General features: G+C 37.7%; 1 protein-coding gene across 1 annotated transcript in view; it reads right to left on the bottom strand.

Moving 5' to 3' along the window:
- FHDC1 (FH2 domain containing 1) overlaps nucleotides 1-18,200 on the bottom strand; it is a 34,495-nt gene that overhangs the window by 8,541 nt on the left and 7,754 nt on the right. Inside the window, exons 3-10 of the mRNA XM_062574753.1 lie at nucleotides 17,394-17,455; nucleotides 16,672-16,774; nucleotides 7,854-7,939; nucleotides 7,670-7,770; nucleotides 4,951-5,021; nucleotides 4,739-4,846; nucleotides 3,771-3,841; nucleotides 1,067-1,184 (exon numbers count right to left, since the gene is read on the bottom strand). Coding sequence (XP_062430737.1) covers nucleotides 1,067-1,184; nucleotides 3,771-3,841; nucleotides 4,739-4,846; nucleotides 4,951-5,021; nucleotides 7,670-7,770; nucleotides 7,854-7,939; nucleotides 16,672-16,774; nucleotides 17,394-17,455 — 720 coding nt within the window. The remainder of the gene's footprint in view (nucleotides 1-1,066; nucleotides 1,185-3,770; nucleotides 3,842-4,738; nucleotides 4,847-4,950; nucleotides 5,022-7,669; nucleotides 7,771-7,853; nucleotides 7,940-16,671; nucleotides 16,775-17,393; nucleotides 17,456-18,200) is intronic.

Genomic DNA, 18,200 nt, shown 5'->3' on the forward strand with positions numbered 1-18,200 from the left:
TTTTTCACAACATTTATTTTGAAATGTGGCCTAAACAAGGTTGTAGTGTTCCATAAAATCATCTGTTAAATTAAAAATAAATCCCAAACATGCTAAAACATGACACTAAAGAGTCTGAATGCAATGGATAAAAACCAATAATTCAAAGTAAATGAAGACACCTATTTCTTAGCCTGCCCCTTTCTTAATCAGCTTCTTAAACATCTTCTGAAAAACTGCAGGGACTAGTAAGTACATCTGCAAGTTGAAAATCAGGGCAAGTAAAGTTCCAGAATAACACCTGTTTTCTTATGTTTAATGATCATCTATAGATTTATATTATATATATTATATTATATATATTTTCTGTGAAACAGAAAAATCTCTTAATTGAAGTGTTATACATGTTTCTCCAGGCATCACCACATACTCAGAAAATACTAAGAACTCTGCTTCAAAGTGAAGTGCTATACACATTCACATCTATAACAGTTGCTGGAATACTAAAAAAAAAAAAAAAAAAAAAAAAAAAAAAAAAAAAAAGGAGAAAATGAGACTCCACCCAGAAGTAATAATACAAAATAACACACACTCAAAATAATATACTCTGCACTAAGTGTAAATTAGTGCAGAAAACAGTCCTGTGATGTACAAACTTCTAGCAACGCCTCTTCAGTCACCCATCAGGATTCATACGCATAGTATAGTCTCAGCTAAAACTGACACGCTCCAGTGCAGTATCACAGCTACCCAAAATATAGTATCGGCATGTTAAGTACAAAAGTAGAGACCAATTCAAATAATCTTTTAACTACTGATCTTCATCAGTCATTTCACAGACATTAAACATGCTTGCCCAACAACCCTCAGGCAATGTACATTCAATATCCCTCCCTGTAAAAACACAGTCCTTCCAACACTCTTACTTGAAAACAGCATGTAGTTGAAACACCTTTGTACAACTGATAGGCTAGACATATTAAAACAGTGCTTCTGTTTATTAATATATCTGCACATATTACACCCAGCTGAGGAATGTTCCTGTACTCAGGTGACAGTAACACATTAGGACTGACATCCTACAAACCTGGAGAAAGCTTTCCATCTGATGAAAGAGTTTGGCATCTCGACGAATACTGTCTTTAACAGATCTTGCCTTGAAAGACAGTGAGTGGATTTCTGCTTCTATATTATCAATAGATAACCTAAAAAATAACATATACAGAGAATGTTTATTGAAGGGAAGGAGTTGCCTACAGGTTAGCCATAATATGCTTCAGAAATGGATGTTTAATGAGGCACACGCTGGCTATTAAACAAGATCTGCCTGTTCAGGAAATCTTTCCAAAGTAGAAACTGGAAGTCAGCAGACATAAGCATATTTCTCCTTCTTTGCAACCTGAAAAGATTCCCATGAGATGTGATTTCACAATTAACTCAAGCCAGTCCTACTCATCCCTACCACCAAAAAAGTAATGCCTCTCGTCTCTGACTAGGTGTTCCTTTTCTGGTGCTTGTGCTAGCACTCATTTTCTAAATGTCAGCCATATCTGGGAACTGAAAATTAACTGAGCAAAAGGAAAAAACATTTTGCTTCCAGATGGATCATTTATTGGTCCAGCTCAAGTACAAGAGCTAGTACAAAAGGGAGTCAGAAGAGGCGGTCAGCTAGGACTGCCATTTCAGCAGCAGCATTCAGCACTACAAAACTGCATGCAACATTCTTCTATGGTGTTACAGCAAAGCAGGCCAACCAGTCTAAACCCTGCAGTTACAACATTTCATCCTTCTACTACATATCAGCAGCAAAGCTCCTGTTTTTTAGGCAGAGATAACTTGGCAGATGTAAGACCACAGTAAATAGCTCTGATCTGATGTACTTAAAAAAAAAAAAAAAAAAAAAAAAAAAAAAAGCTCTAAGCTTTATCCTGGGAGATCCATGTTCTATGACAACAGCTCCAACTCTCACCTCTCAGTCACCTCAAGGGTAAATGCTTCAATACAGATGGCATTTCCTTCACAGGAAGGATTGATCTTTGCCTAGGAATTAAAGTATTTCAGTCTCCAAAATAGTAAAGATTAACAACTGTACACACTCTCCTACTTAGGACCATTCTACCAGTAGCATGACTTTAAAACAGTAAAGTTGAAGAATTTGCAGCAGACCAATTGAAGTGCATATGGCTGAAAATGCTGGCAGTGTGTATGTTTGTCAGTGAACAGAAATATAATGTATGCTGTCCTTTGTCTGCTTACTTCAGCTCCAAAGTTAACTCCTTGTTATGGGCAGTTCATAGATGTTTTAGCAAATAAGGAAAATGGCAGATGCTATAGGCTATATTTTTCTGCTTGCTAAGGAGGAGGAGGAGGAGGATGGACTTCAAGAAAAAAAAGGTAAGGTGATAAAAATAAAGAGCATAACAGTAGTTGTTCTAACACGCTCTAACAGGGAAAATTTATGAGCAACTTGTACATGACAGTTTTCTCTAATAGAGATCTTCCTCATGCCCAACAGTGAGACATGTATTCAATTTTGTTTAATTTTTCCCTTCAACCATGCTTAGCCGATTATGCTGTACACTCTGTAGGTATAGACTGTTTTCCTAAAACATTTCAAAGTATAGAGTACACTCCCCGTGTAGTTTTCAGCCTGAATTACAAAGATTTCCAGTGTTAACCAATGTGATCAAAGAACAAAGTGGCTAGAAAAAAACATCACAAGACTAGAGATTCTGCCTGCTCCTCTGTTGCTTGCCAGGGGGCTTGGATGCTGAGGGAAGCTGCACAGGCAGACTGCCAACAAAGTGTGTGGGTTGGATGGCAGAGCGCCACACAGGTGGTCCATCAAAAATGTTCGGATTAACTCCATGGCCACTCCTTCCCTCAGAAGATTTCAGAGTCCTTTGCAGACATTACTTAATCCTGCATCAGATCTAAGCGATTGGATCCATCTTACAGCATGGAAAAGATTGTAAATAGATTGTAAATAGATAGACCAAAGCTCAAGAGCAAGAAAGTAGCAGAATTGGGATTAGAACTGCAGGATCACTAGCTTCCTGTTCTGTGCTTCAGATTGCACCATCTCACAAGAGCAAGTACAGTTATCCAGGTATGAACCAGGTTCTGTTTAAAATTAAGCAGCTGGAGACCTTAAGATGAAAGCAACACAGAGCCCCAAACCCCTCAGATATTCCATTTGGCCGAATAAACATACCAGAACCGTATTCATCCACAGGATGCAGAAGTGCTCAGATCTGTGACAAATTCACCTGACATACAACGCTGAAGTCCACTATTTTGAATGGCTCATAATATAATATCCAGAATAGAGGAACGCTACAAGTGAGGTACTCTCCAAGAAAGAAACAGAGAAGCAAACCAAATATCAAGAAGCACCTAACAGAGCCTAGGTCAGCACCTGTATCTAGTACCAGGTTTGGAAAAAGTTGTAACCAGCTCAGATATAGCTGAAAATTGTTTTAAGGAAAACCATTAACATGCTTTTATTTTGACCTCTTAAAAGCAAAACATTCGCTCATCTAGTTGGCAGAAGTAAAACTACCAAAAAAAAAAAAAAAAACTATGGAGATCATGTCATAAAAAACTTCATACCTGAAGGCACATCGCAGGCATACTTCTGCTAGCAAATGGAAATGAAGCCCTCAAAGCTACAGTAAACACTTGTAATGATCTCAGTTTTTGTGCCAAGACTTCTGTGAATGAGCTACATAGCTTCACAAATAAGAAATTTCCAAATTATAGTCCAACTGTAAGATCTTTTCTTGGCTTACCTGGCAGCATCATGAACATCCTTAATTTTTTCTGAGAAGTTAAGAAGAGCAGCATCTTTCTTCTGGGCTTCCTAAAACAAACAGGAAAAAAAACCCAAAACAAAACAAACACAATCCATTAACATTCCATTACCATGGTAAAGTATCTAACTCAAGCAGTTCTAAAGCTTTTGAGAGGGCACTTAAAAGTTTCTCTCTTACACTGTTTTTCTTTCAGTTCAATCCTGACAATCCTGAAGGAGACGCCTCCCTTAAAGAAAGGCAGGGATCAGAACTAGAAACTTTAAACAACGCCTTCTATTTTACAGTGTACAACAACAGCCGCTTCTGCCAGCAAACAAAAGCTACATATATTAATAGTGAAGGTTAGGGAAAGAACAATTTACTGATGGTCATCATTTGAGCAGATACAGTGTTTCCCATCCAAGTATCAATTAATATCCCATTGTTAGCTGACTGGAAATCTGTTAAGCCAGTGTGTACACAGATAACCGAAGTCACATATGGAAGCATTTAAATCTTCTCCTTTCTTAAATCAAGAAGATTGAAAGGAAAGAAAAATTAACTCCAAAAGCCTGCAACAACTTTAAAAATGTGTGTCAATCACCAAGGGAGGGGAAAGAAAAAAAAAGGTTGCCTGGGAGACTGAACAGGATTAAAAGAAATTTTATCAAAAGAAGCCACTCCTATAGTAGAAGCATGCAGGATGGTAATTGGAAAGCTACAATGAAGAAGTCAGATGAAGGGAATTTTTTACATCACACAAAAAAGCTAAGTTTTCCTTGAGTTTCTGGATAGGATGACCAGACATAGGAAAACTGGTGAATTTTGTAGCGAGAGAGGAAAAAAGATTAGGATCAAAGCCTCAAAAAGCATCTTTTTCTGACAAACATGGACCCTTCTATCATCAGTCATCTTTAGTTCTAGACTAAGGTGAGCTCCTTTTCATCAGAACAGTTTTTATATACCAGAGCAACAAAATGCAGCAGACTCATCCCTGGTTTGTTGGCTTTTGTGTCCGCCAGCTTGAGCAGTGATGACAGTTTAAATCCAACAGCATTGCCAGCATAACCTCCCTAAAAAGGAAGGAGAAATCAGCTAAGGCACGTGACATCAGTGGACTGCAATACTAATACAGAAATTTGGTCAATCAGTCATCTCCATTTTGGATGTCACTTACCGCATTCATAATATTCCCAGCCTGAAGGACCAAGTGCAATATGGAATGAAGTTCCTCACAAGTCATTAACTCTGTAAGGAACAAAAAATTGCTGTCCAACACTTGTTTATTTAGAAATATACACACAGTCAGTTACCAAACTCCATTTCACCTCAAGCTTTTAAAGGTAAAGATTTTTATTTTAACTGGAAATTACAATAAACTGAAAAGCCACGGGAAAAAATGGTACTATATAATTCAAGATCACAAGCACAGTTGGCAAATCTGAAGTACATGTTCAAACTTTAGCTTAGCAAGTATAGTATTTTCAAGGCAATCCTCAGGAGCTCACAAAACATTGGGGCCCTAATCCTGCAATGCTGGAAGTGTCTCATGCAAGTGGTTAAGCATCCTCACTACCTGCTGATTCCAATGTGAAGCAAACGTTCTGCACTTGGCAGAATCCATATGCCATCTTTCAGGATTGCATTTTTTAAACAATAACTTCTATAGCAAGACTTAATCATCAGGCCTGAAAAGATATCAGGTAATGTTTAAATTTTCCTTGCTTATTCCACTCCCTCTATGAATCACAATTTTATTTCTATACAGTCGCCAACTCAGAGTGGCATTTATTTCATCTCAGTCACATCATAGATAATTTAGCACAAAATTATATTTGGTGTGATGCAGAGTTAAATGGAATAAAGTGCCTTTTAAAACTTTTCCACTACAGAAGCCTGTTTCCTACATATTCTGTTTTTGCAAAATGCGCAGCAGTACTTTATCTGAATTCATACATCTTCTCAGTCATTCCTGAATACAAAACAATCCATGGGCTTAAAAGTTACCAGGATGAGTACCTTAGAAATAAGATATAGAAAGCCTGAACAGTTAATAAGTTACATTAACACAAATGCTAAATTAGCACAAATAACCTACTAAATAACTGCAAATTTGCAAGCCCCTATATGGCAAGAAACATAACACAAGTTGCCTTTAATGTAAGGTATTGTATTCTACATTGATGAAAATAATAATAAAAGGTAGATTCCTTAAAATGTTATTTATTACAGCATAAATACTTCTAAAATTATTTTGTTTCAAAGTCTACTTTCTATAATTTACCCTGTGTTTAACTGCTTAGCACAATACACTATCATTTTTGGTAGCAGGTAGCACTTGTGCCTTTGGATTTCAGTATTATTGGCCTAAAAAGCTTTTAACTAATTAAATAGCCTTTCACTTAACAAGCTATAGATGAGAAAGCAAGGAGGAAGAAAGAGGAGAGAACACAAAAGAGAATATCAAATTTCACAAAGCCAAGAAAAGGCGGCAACATCCGAAGATTCTGCACAGTAAGAGCCTGCTCAGCATCACTATGAGATGCATCCATTTTCAGGCTAGAAGAGGATCCAAGATGGTATGTAGACCACCCTAACTCTTAGTGACTACCAGTATTAGAATTTAAGTAAATTACTAGGAAAGAAATGTGGGAGAACAGAAGGGTAAACATAATTCCTAAACAACCTGAGGCAATCAACAAACCCTGAATGAAAAGACCAGAGACCAGCATATAACACTAGCAGATTGAAAACAGGGAAGATCAGTCAGTCAAATTTGCATGACCAGCCTGATGCAGGAGCTGGAGACAAAAACATCTCTTCTGGAAGCAATGAATTCATCAGTTCACAGATGTGCTGGGTGAAGGATATGAAGAACAACTGTGCATGGCTGCTTCTATACAGAATCCATTCACTCACTACATCTATTGCCCAAAACACAAAGAACAATGATTTGAAAGAGCTCCAGTAAAAAGCCAAACTCAAACCTTAGCTTAAGCAGATGGGCATGCTTCTGAGTAAGGGAGGACCAGTTCAACATCCAGTGTCAGGAAGAACATACCAGGCTTTATTCCCTTTTTCTTTCACGAAAAATGACTACTCTAAGCACTGGTGCTCATAGCTGAATATTCTTACTACTGTGCCCTTTTATCCCACTGGAAGCAGTCTAGACAGTGCTGCAGTAGCTGGTCATAAAATTTATCAGTATGAAATGGGAGTTTTCATACAGAGAAACAGTACAAATAGTCACTGAAGAGATTTGAAAAGGTCAGCATTAATGTTTAAATGAAATTAGGAAATTTATTATTTTCCTGTAGAGCACAAGATACTAGATTATGTTAGGAATAACCAGTTGCAGCATTTCAAAGCTTGTGCAATGAAGAGAACAGGTATTCATGAAAAACAGAAGGCAAAGGAATGGCAATAGAACTAGTCTCTACAATAAAGATTTTAGCCCACTAATACTGCCACCTCAAAAGGTAACCAGATAGAGAGAAATTTGGGAACTATACAGTGATTTTCTCCATGGATATTTGAAAGGGTGAGCAAAGCAGCATAACAAACTGATTGAATAAGGGTCACAGTGATGCATGAATGAGCAAATTGTACTCAAAAAATAAAAGATGGTCACCTTTGCTTTTGTCAGTTTGGGCTATACAGTTTGTAGGCTTTGGTCATGAACCCATTGCCAGTGTGTTCAAAGCCTCTAAGTTTTTGATTGTGGAAGCAAAGCAAAGATTCACCAGGCACACCCTGATGGCATTTGTCAGAGGGGAGTTAGCTTCCTTTAATAGCTACCAGGTACCTGAAATTCAAGCTCTAGCCTTCATAAGGCAGACAAATTAACATGCTAACAAAAACAAGAGTATTATGCATGTCCCAACATGTTTAATTACCTTTTGTTGCCCGTCTTATAACTTTCATGTCATCTTGCAGGGAAGCACAGGAGGGTGAGAACTCCCTCTCTAACACCATAGCTTCAATTCTAAGAGTATAGCTGAAGAACACAAACAAACAGGCTTAGAACTGAGAGCCAAAACAATGTTTTTCATGAAGAGAATAAACCTGTTGTCTCCTTACTTTGGCACCTGGATGAGTAAATACATGAAAGAATCAGCTTGAGACAGTTTTGATACATCTCCATCAAAGGCTTTGAGTTTCTTTACCTAGAAAAGAGAAAAAGATATTAGTAAAGAACTTTATCAAAGATCAGGATTAACCAGACTTTGGAAGGAAACACCTTCTAAAGCAGTCTATTTAACAGGAGGAATTAGAGAGCACACTCAGTGACTGACTGAATGGCTTTGCTGCCCAAGCTTCTGTAATCTGCACACACCCCAGTCAGAAGAAAATAAAACTAGTAACATCATCATTTTTCCCCAAAACTAGCAAGGCACCCCAGCATAAAAGTACGATGCCATTACCATCCTTTACCTTCTCCACTTCCCTAACTAGTCCCTCATGCTCATACTCTTTCAGTGTAAAAAAAACACAATTGCCCTCATCACTATGTTTAGAACACCACCGTTCCAGTTGTCCTAGGAGAATTAGCTCTTTTCTCTCCAATTGCTCCATTTGACGTTCTCCAGTTGATTTGGGGGGGGGGGTGTCTGACACAAAACAACTTCTTAGGTGATGATCAGAAAAATGATCCTTGACTCTTCAACAAGTGTGGTATACTGAGAGCACAGCCTGAAGTCAACTGCATTTCATAGGACTATCCAGGCTTCTTTGACACAATGTCACTAAGGCTTAAGTTACGGTTCTTCAGAAACTTGCTTCCACTGTTTACTCTAAAACTTTTGTAAGGGGTAAAATTTCACAATCTTGAGTTTGCATTTTCTCATTCATATGAAATACTTTATAAAGAAAAATGTAAGGTTGCATTTTCAAGTTATTTGTGATCAGTACTGTGACAACACCATTTACATGTAAAGGAAATATCACATTCATTTTGTCTATTTCCCTTTGCAGCTCCACCAAAATCCATGTATTTGCATGATCTGGAAGCCACTAATCTGCCCACACACTTACTGTTTATTTATATGAAAAAAAGGAAAATACATGCACATATGTTTAAATATAACTGGAATTTCTTCCACATTTTCCAATACAGCAATCATGTCCCAAAGCAGAGCCCACTCCCAATTATATAATTTCTTCATTCCACCACCAATTTCACATACAGTATCACTTGTACATTTCCCCAAACTTCAATTTACAAACTAGCCCATCATCCTTCCCTCTACAAGATTACATTTAAAGCATATTCATAACCACATTTACAAGGTGGTCTTCAGTTTTAGAAAGCATGCTAAGCTATCATGGAAAGACACATGCCATATCAGGGCATCAGCAATTTTCAGGCTCCTGTGATTTACCAAGACATTCACAAGCTTTTTAAAACATCAGGCTCCAAATTAATCACTTAAGTTATTTTTCTGTTTTCACAGTAAAAAAAAAAAAAAAAAAAAAAGTTATAGTAAAAGACAATATAGGCTTTGCTAAGTTAGGAATTGAAAATAAACTCTGGACTAGCAGGAAAAAGGAGTCTGAACAGCTTTGTCCTGCTTTATTCCCATTCTTTCTCCATGTTATAAAAAAAATAGAAGTGTTGAGAGCAAATTTTAAGAAAAAAATCAAAAAGTTCAGATTAAACCCAGAATAATAAAACTTACCAGTTTTAAAAAATAAAACATTTTAAATTGAAGAAAATTCAAAATTAAAGACTTATGTTCTGTTTTCAAATTAAAAAAAGATTTATGAGAAAGAAAGAGAATTCTAATTAACAGAGCAATTTCTATTCAGGCTATCTAACTCCATTTCTTAATCCTGCATTTAACTCAAGATATTTGAACAAAAGCTCCATCTAAAGTCAAACTGCATGCCCACTTGTTTGAGGCCTGAGAAAACTCCTAATTTACAGAGTCATCCAAGAAGTCTGCCAACAAAAAACAGGAAAGACCAGACTTGACATTCCCGATATTTCTAAGTTGCTAAACAAGCAAGAAACAAACGAAAATAAACACTTCCCCCCCACACATCATGAAGTGGGGGGTGGGAGATATCTACTATCTCAGTTAGTCTTTGCAGGTGGTTCCTTTAACCAAAAAATGGTTAATTTAATTCCAAATTTAATTTAATTCCTTTAATTAAATAATTAAATAGTTAATTTAATTCCTTTAATTCCAAAAAATGGTGGTCTACAACCTAAAAACAAGTATTGCAAATTCTTCAGTCTTATTCTAGTATGTTGCAGATCTCAAAGTTTGCCTGAAAAGGATACAGGTATTCAGATTTTAAGAAAAACTAAAAAATAGAAAAAGACTCACCAAAAAAAACCCAGTCAAGATCCTAAACCACAGAAAATTACAGAAAGTGCAATTGTAAGATTTAAATGCACAAGAAGTAAACTAGAGCCGAGATGTTCACAGGAATATTAATTTAATCATACTGTGTGCACGCTATATTTAAGTACGCTTTTGACAGTAAGTAGCAATCATTGTTATCTATGTGGAAAGTTAATGCTGCAAAGTGATCTTTGTTTCCAGACTGCTGCACTTCTCAAAGCATTTTTAGATATTAGATGAAATCTTCTTTCTTCTACCCTGTTCTATCATGGAAAACGTCCAGACTGGTACAAGGGAGTACTAAATCCCAGAATTCATCCAGGGGAGGAACTTCCTTTTGCAAGCACTACAGAAGACATTCACCAAGCTGCCTTCTGACAGATAAAAAGGGGTGAGGTTGTCTCAGTGCAAGTATTTTAGCCAGTAAAGTCTGCCCAAAAGACAGTCTGGGTAGACAGCTGTAACATATAAAGTGGTGCTCACAACAGCCTGGTAACTGCGTTTCACCAAGAACCCTGTCAACACCATGCCATCCGTCTTAGCCCCCTCATCTTTGTCCTAGATGTCTGAAACTGCACCTTTACGAGTGGTGAGGACACTCACCTAAAAAGTCCCAGGGTCCAAGAAAGGCAAACAATAGTGACCCAGGCCACAAATAAACAAAAGAGAAACACAGAAGAGTTATAAAGTCCTTTCACCCTTTAATTCAGCCCTGCATAGCCTGATTCTCCATACATGTCTACGTCTTTCAGATCAGAGACTGAATCTCCCATTAACTTGATCTTAAAATTGTAAGTCTGAGGAATAGTTCAGGTAGAGCCAAGATAACAATTTGCTTTATATTCTCTCCGTATTACAAATTTCATAATTGAAAAAGACCAGTCATACCATTATGAAGCAGAAAAATAAAAGATATATTACTTGATTCACACCACCTGTAAACTGAAATAATGGCTTCTGAATCCCAAAGCTAACAATTCCTCAACCACATTCTGCATAGCCCCCTCGGCGTTCCAAGAAACGCTACTCAAATGCCCATGAGGCTGGCCTCTTCTCTCTGCAGCCACGTTGTCTAATGCTCCTCAAAGAGGATCAAGATTACCCCGTAGCTTCTAGAAGTGGGAATCTAATTAAAACATCAAACAGAGCTACTAAGAACTGCTAAGAAACTATGCAGACTGTCAACAAAGTTCATTATTAATCATGATAACAGATACAGTTGATGGGTTTATAATTAGAGAACACAGAAGAGCTAACAAAAAAAAAGGGGGGGGGCCCTTATTTTTCCATCACAATGAGTGAATGGCCTTGACTGCCTCTGTCCAAGCACAACCACATAACAAGATACGGCTGAGTAACATACACATGCAAGGAAGCATAATTATACTGTAGGCTCAGTTCTGTGTTTACTCAAATTGAGCACAGAGCTACTAAGATACATTTTTCATTATATTTGTATATGGAATATATATTTGCAATATCCATGCATGCCCACGCACACAAAATTAGATTTTAAATATAAGCGTTTCTCACATATGCAATTTATTTTCACTTTAAAAACAGTTATGAAACAGAGAAAGCTTGATTGTTTATTTGATTTGTGAACAATTGAAGTAGATATGCTTATTGTTAATCTATCATTATTTCTCAAAGACAGGAAAGCTACTACATTCCTGTCACTCAATTTCTCTGCTATTTTGGCACTCTTTACAAATATTTGTGTTTTACTTTATGCCATAGAAGAGATATGTTGCACTCCTAACTGGAAATCCAGAATCTTTGAAGGAAAATACAAATCAGTATACCTCTCAACCTCCTATGCGCCTATAATAGAGCATTTCCCCACATTCAAATCAAATAAATCAAATAATATTACAAATAAATAAATATAGCCAAGTACAGTAGTCCAGAAAAGAAAACATTTTCTGCTTTTTTTATTTTTTTTCCATACCATTGCAAACATTCAACGTACTAAAGAAAAACCCAAGTGAAAAATACCAAACCTTCCAAATGCATCCCAGTGGCATCCCATCGAGTGCAAGGACTCTCGGGAAAGCAGCTCCGGTATTAGGTACGCAGAAACCACGGCGCACATGCCCAGGGAGTGGCAAACCTCTACCAGCAGAGGATGAGAAAGGGCGGGGGGGGGGGGGGGGGGGGGAGAAAAACAGTAGCTAACATAGGGGGTGAAAAGGGAAGCAGGAGATGAAAACTATGAAGGATGGTCAGCCATATACAGCACTGGAAGAAGAAAGGAGGGGACAGTACTACATGAATGTGGTTTGAAAAGCACAGAGCTGACAGACAAAAACAATTCCAGTAAAGCAGGGGAAAGATGACTGCGTTTTAACACAGTAGAAGAGCAAAGGACAGGCTTGAGACACTATAAAGAAGGTGAGACAGTATGCTGATAACCAGGGCGTGCATGTGTGTGGGTGAGTTGATTAGCAGTATGATATGCTTTCTTCTGTATATATTCAAAGTACAAATTCTGGCTATTCTAGGTCGTTAAATACCGGACTCTCTCAACCTTTACCAGTCTGGGCCTGCTGAACAGTGCAATGAGGTGCACATAAAAGCAGCTAAAAGATTCCCCTCTGCTTTGGTCAGGATGCCAGAAATCATAGTTGTCAGACATTTTAACAGGGCATGGTTAAGAAATATAGCTAGTAACCTTTTCAGAAGAGATATAGCAGAAAAGCCATTGCTTCAGTCAAGACAAAGGTTCCCTGTGCAGAAAATGGGCTGTAACAAGAAAAAGAATTTTGAATTCCAAATAGGCATTTTATCCACTTACAAAGCGGTTATTCTCAGTAAGTAACAAACAGCGATACCTCTAAAGATGGCTTACACAAAATTACTAATCTGACTTTCTGAATTTATCAAAAAATTCTTAATAGTGTTTTCTTGAACCTTTTTACCAATGTAGTTACCCTGGCAGCCACAGTCCTGAACAAAATGTCGCATGGAACAAGTAAGCTCCTGGAACAGCAAGCTCCAGGTTTGCCAGCTTCAAAAACTTAATCAGTTTTCAAATCAAATGTTTGAAAATACCCAAACATTTGCAGTTTGACAGAAAGCTTCACAACAGCGCCAATGTTTCGATAACGTTCTTATTTACAATTTGACAAAATCATCCAGCAAAGTGCCAGTATTTGCCATTTACGCACAAGGTTCCCTACGTCTTTCAGTTAACAGCTAGAAAATTCTTAGCACTGACACCTATTTCTGGGTGTGAACGAAGTTGCCTCAATATAATACTGCAACAAGAAAGAACAATTTTAAAGACAACAGATGCTCAATTTATTTGTCAGCCTGAGCATTTAGCTTCCTGTTCCATCTCAAAGACGCTGGAATATCCATTTTGAGATAACATGGCCTGAAATGATGTAAAATGTGCCACACGTGTCAAACTAGTGACTAGGGGAACACGGAGGTAAAGTGGCTATATATCACTACATTTCTAGAACATGATAAGATTAGAGTATAAAGCCAGTGTTTATTCGCACTAGATAAACTGTAAAGTTTCTTAGTCAAAATGAAGAAACGTGACAGTCCAGAGTCACCCTGTCTACAGCTACGACTAGCAATGGTGCTCCTCCCTCCCTCCTTTTGCTTTTCCAGACTTCTACATTAAGGAAAAAGCAGAGGACGTCTCCAAAGATACAGCTACTGGAGTACGTACCTGATAGGAGGCCCTCACCCCAACTTGCAAGACAACTGGGAAATGTGATTGTAAATACCTGAGCTGCTAAAAAGAAGAGTTTACAAAGGGGAACTGCAGCAGCCCACCCACAGCTACACCAGGACAAACAGAGCTGGTAACTGAGTAACAATGATCTTTTTAGGATCTGACTGCCTAGGTAACTACCCAGAGTTTTCCTGAGTGTCTACAGCAACCAAGCATGCTTAGACAAAGAATGGGAAGTATCCATGGAGGATGGGTCTTGATAGGGATCCCTTGCTGACAACGGGTGGAACACTGTGCAGGGACAGGACAGCAGCAGGATGACACAACACCTTTCCAAAGCTCTGTCACATGGCATGACCACCAGCACAAAAAGAAATTGGAAGCCATTAAGCAGAATTGGGCACACCAGAAAAGTAACCCAGCCTCACCTGGTATCTCTAGTGATTTTGGATTATTTCTATGTGGAGAGGAACTGTATAGCTCCTCTTAGCAAAACATGAATCAGTATTCCGGGAGATAGGTACTTAAACTAGGAAGCAGCTAATAAACTAACAAAATAAGAAAGGGATATAAAAGGGGAACAATGAACTTTCATTTAGGGAAAAATGCACAAACAATAAAAGCTCTGAGGCTCCTACAGAGAGGAAATTCTTTAACTGACCACAGTAAAATTTTAGGAGCAACAGCAGTGAGTGAGTTATCGGACCACTTATTCTTTGAGTATTTGAAGAATGAGGACATGAAGGTACTGAGCATTTTTCCACATCAGTAGAAGCATTAGTCCATCACTCTCAATCCTCTGCCGTCTCCTCCCAGCTCTAGCTGTCATACTTTGGAGGGCTTCATTCCCAAGGAATAAAATAATTGGCAGAGAGAAAAATAGAGGGGAAAGGAGATCTTTCTTTTTCCTGAAGGTGAGTAATGAGATGTCTGGAGCATTGAACTTATTAAGTACAATACAAATATCTGAACGAAGGGAACAAGCCTCTTTTCTAGCCCTCCTTTAGGAATAGCAACAAATCTAACAACTACAGCCCCACATCATAAGCTTTATATTCTAATACTCCTCTCCACCATAAAATCTCTTGGATTAATTTCTCTATTGACTCCTCGAAAGCACTTAAGTGCTCTGTCTCACTGTCTTGAGGGTGAGGGCCTGTTATCAGATCAGCTGCTAGTCAGAAATAAATACACTTTTTCACTTGTAAGCAGCACAAACTGGGCATATAAAGTGTCTGGCCCAGTACTCTAAACAATCTCTTTTGGATTCAGAAACCATGCACTACCTACTAATAGCTAGCAGAAGGATACATTTTCACTACTGTCAGGCTCCAAAAGATAAAATTCAGTAGCTTATGTCAGAACCCTATTAGAATTACAACATCATATTTCACAGGGGAATATGTTAAAATAACATCAGAGATCCTATCGAGAAAGAGGAAGAGAAGAAAAATACCTTTTCTCAGTCTAGTTTGAATGCTCAATATACACAAAATTAACCAGGAATCAGTTTCTCTTAAGCTAGTACTTCTGGTGTTTTCCTCTATCTAATGCTTTCAGAGGGAAAAGGTAAGTTCCATTTAAATATAGAAATACCTATATCAAAAAACAACAACAAAAAAAACTACTTTAAGCTTTTTGTTTGTTTAAGATTAACTGCATTTCAAACTGCTGATATCCTCCAACTGTAAAAATCATACTAACAAAACATAGTAACATAACTAATTTTTACAAGATTCTCTGCAAAAGCAGCACAATTTAGGGTTATATGTTTGACAGCAAAGTAATAGGACACGTTTTACTGTTGACTGCACATGAGAGCTAAGATTTGCTGTTGCACAGATGAAACAGAGTGCTTGGACTGTATGACCTTGAAGTGGTAAAGCAAGTGAGCTAAGGTTGATCTATATGCGTATGTTAACTAGCCATTTCCCATGTTTCAGCCACTACTTTGATGTGAAGCACTCAACCAATTCTAATGCTAATTATGTCAAATCTGTGGTATACATTTCTTTCAAGTACATACAAATGGATCAGTGCAAATACACCAGCAGACATGGAACTGTGCACCATTAAGCAGGACTCCCAACTCAATCTTTGAAGTTTCACTCATTTAATCATGTGAATAGGCTTCGAAGGTGGGACTGCGGGGGGGGGGGGGGGGGGCACAGTACTTGCATGCTGATCGCATGGTGGGCAATAGAAATGGCAGAACGCGCTGCTGGTGACTGCACCTTCCAATAGGTCTCTCTTGGAGCACTGAGCCATGTTAACAAATTCTGTGGCTGCTACACAGCGCCACAGCCTTTCTGTCCTGTTGGAACCCAATAACCTGGGCCTAGGTGCAGGCAGATCCTAGATGAACTGAGCAAGTAGCAAACCAAAACAGGGAAGAGGCAGAAGCCTATGGCTGCCAATACCCAACTCGCAGGCACTGCAATGGGGAAGTATGAGGCAAGTGCCAAAGCAGTGAAACTTGATCTGATTGCATTAGGATGTACTTCAGTTCTGAGTTTTCCGACCCTCAGGGCAGAGTTATCTGCTCAGCACCCAAGAGAGTTCCAATTCTTGGTGAAAATTTTATGGGACAAAAGCTCACAGGGGTCGTCAGAGAAACAGAAAAACCTCATCAGTGCTTTCATTAAGAAGTAGCTTAAAAATAAATGAAATTACTTGGTATGAAGAAATGGTTACAGCAACCACAGTACCATATGTAAAATGAACACTTTCGCACTCAGTGGTTTCCTCTCTGCTGACCTCTGGAAGGTTTGGGGATTCCTTGTTTACAGACCTTCACCTTGGAATCCCAGGCAGTAGAACTGCACAAAAATAAGCTCCATGTAAAACTATTATTTACCTCATCTGCTTCTGGTAATAATTTAAGAAATTCATGCAGCAATTCAGAACCATAGGGCTCACTTCTTCCATGAAAAATATCTTCAATGATGGATTCAGCAGACCTTGAAAAAACAATTGAGCATACACATTTCTAACACTTGCAGGGTGAATAGATGCAGTTGCATAAATTGAAAAAAAAAAAAGAAAGAAAGAAAGAAAGATGCCTGTGCTGCTTACAGGAATTACAATGAGGTTATCTGTATCAGGGTCCATAGCAGAACTATTCTAACATCACTTTCAGTGATGTCTTTATTAAAGAGTAACACTATCAGTGAATCAAGATAGCAATGAAACAATTTGCTCTTAAAAATATGTATATATACACATATATCCTCACTTCACCCCCTTCTATTCATTCTTTATACAGAGAGGAAGCCAACAAAAAGCAACTCTCATGCTGTATTACATGAGATATAAGGGCTTCCTTTAACTTCAAGTGAAAACTCACTTCAACTAGGTAACAAACTTAGTATAGTAGTAGTAGCAAACTTAGAATATTTGGTCCTAAAGCATAATGGCATTCAAAACTAAACTTACTAGAAAACAAATTATGACACACTTGTACAGAATTTGTAAAATCCATAAGGAACAGTGCACACTATACAACACATCTGATGAGAAGTAAAGAAAATTTCACACATTTGTAGTTCGCATTAGCTGTATGGAAAAATCAAATCTTACTTTTTGAATTGTTTGAGAAATATCCCAACATTCATACTTCTTTTTGCATCTAGAATGGAAATCTGAGAGAGAAAGCAAGAAAGATTCATTTGTTAATACATACAAGAAAATCATATAAAGCAGATACTTTTCCTTCAATTACTACAGATAATTCTTTGCAAATATTGCCAACAAACCACAAGCCAAATGAATACACAGTGTCACTTCTTATCAAAAAAGATCATATATTACAGAACTAATTTTTAACCAGGAACTATATAGCCCACCCACAACACCTTTTTTCAAGCAAAGAGGGAAAAACATAACAATGTCTGCAAACGGAACCACGGCAAGTTCTATTTCATTACAAAGTAAAAGTATTTTTATTGCTTATTTCATAATGCTGTACCTGTAAAATGTTGCTTTATCAAGTAATATCTTGCACTGCATTTAAGGCCCCACAGCCAGTGAGTATCACACTTTAATATCCATATATGTCAGTGGTTGTGTAACAAATGTCAGGATTGGCTTTCTACAAACAGAGGTCCACCTGCACTACTGATTTCACTCCCTCAAACTAACAACCATGCTGATCAAACAAAAAGGTACGTAAATCAATCTCAAATCAAAACTTGAGACAGATAATGCTCAAATCTCTGCTTTATCTAGAAGCAAACAGAAACCCATAATAAAATAATAATCTCTCTTCACTTTATATTTTAAAGAAAATTTGCTAAAGTATCTTGCAGATGCAACTCTGGAGATTAAGCAGCAAAAAGAATTTAACTTTTCTTCTCTGACTGTATTTTTTAAAAAACTAAATAAAAG

The sequence above is a fragment of the Rhea pennata genome, chromosome 4 (genome assembly GCF_028389875.1).
Source record: "Rhea pennata isolate bPtePen1 chromosome 4, bPtePen1.pri, whole genome shotgun sequence".
Lineage (NCBI taxonomy): Eukaryota > Metazoa > Chordata > Aves > Rheiformes > Rheidae > Rhea > Rhea pennata.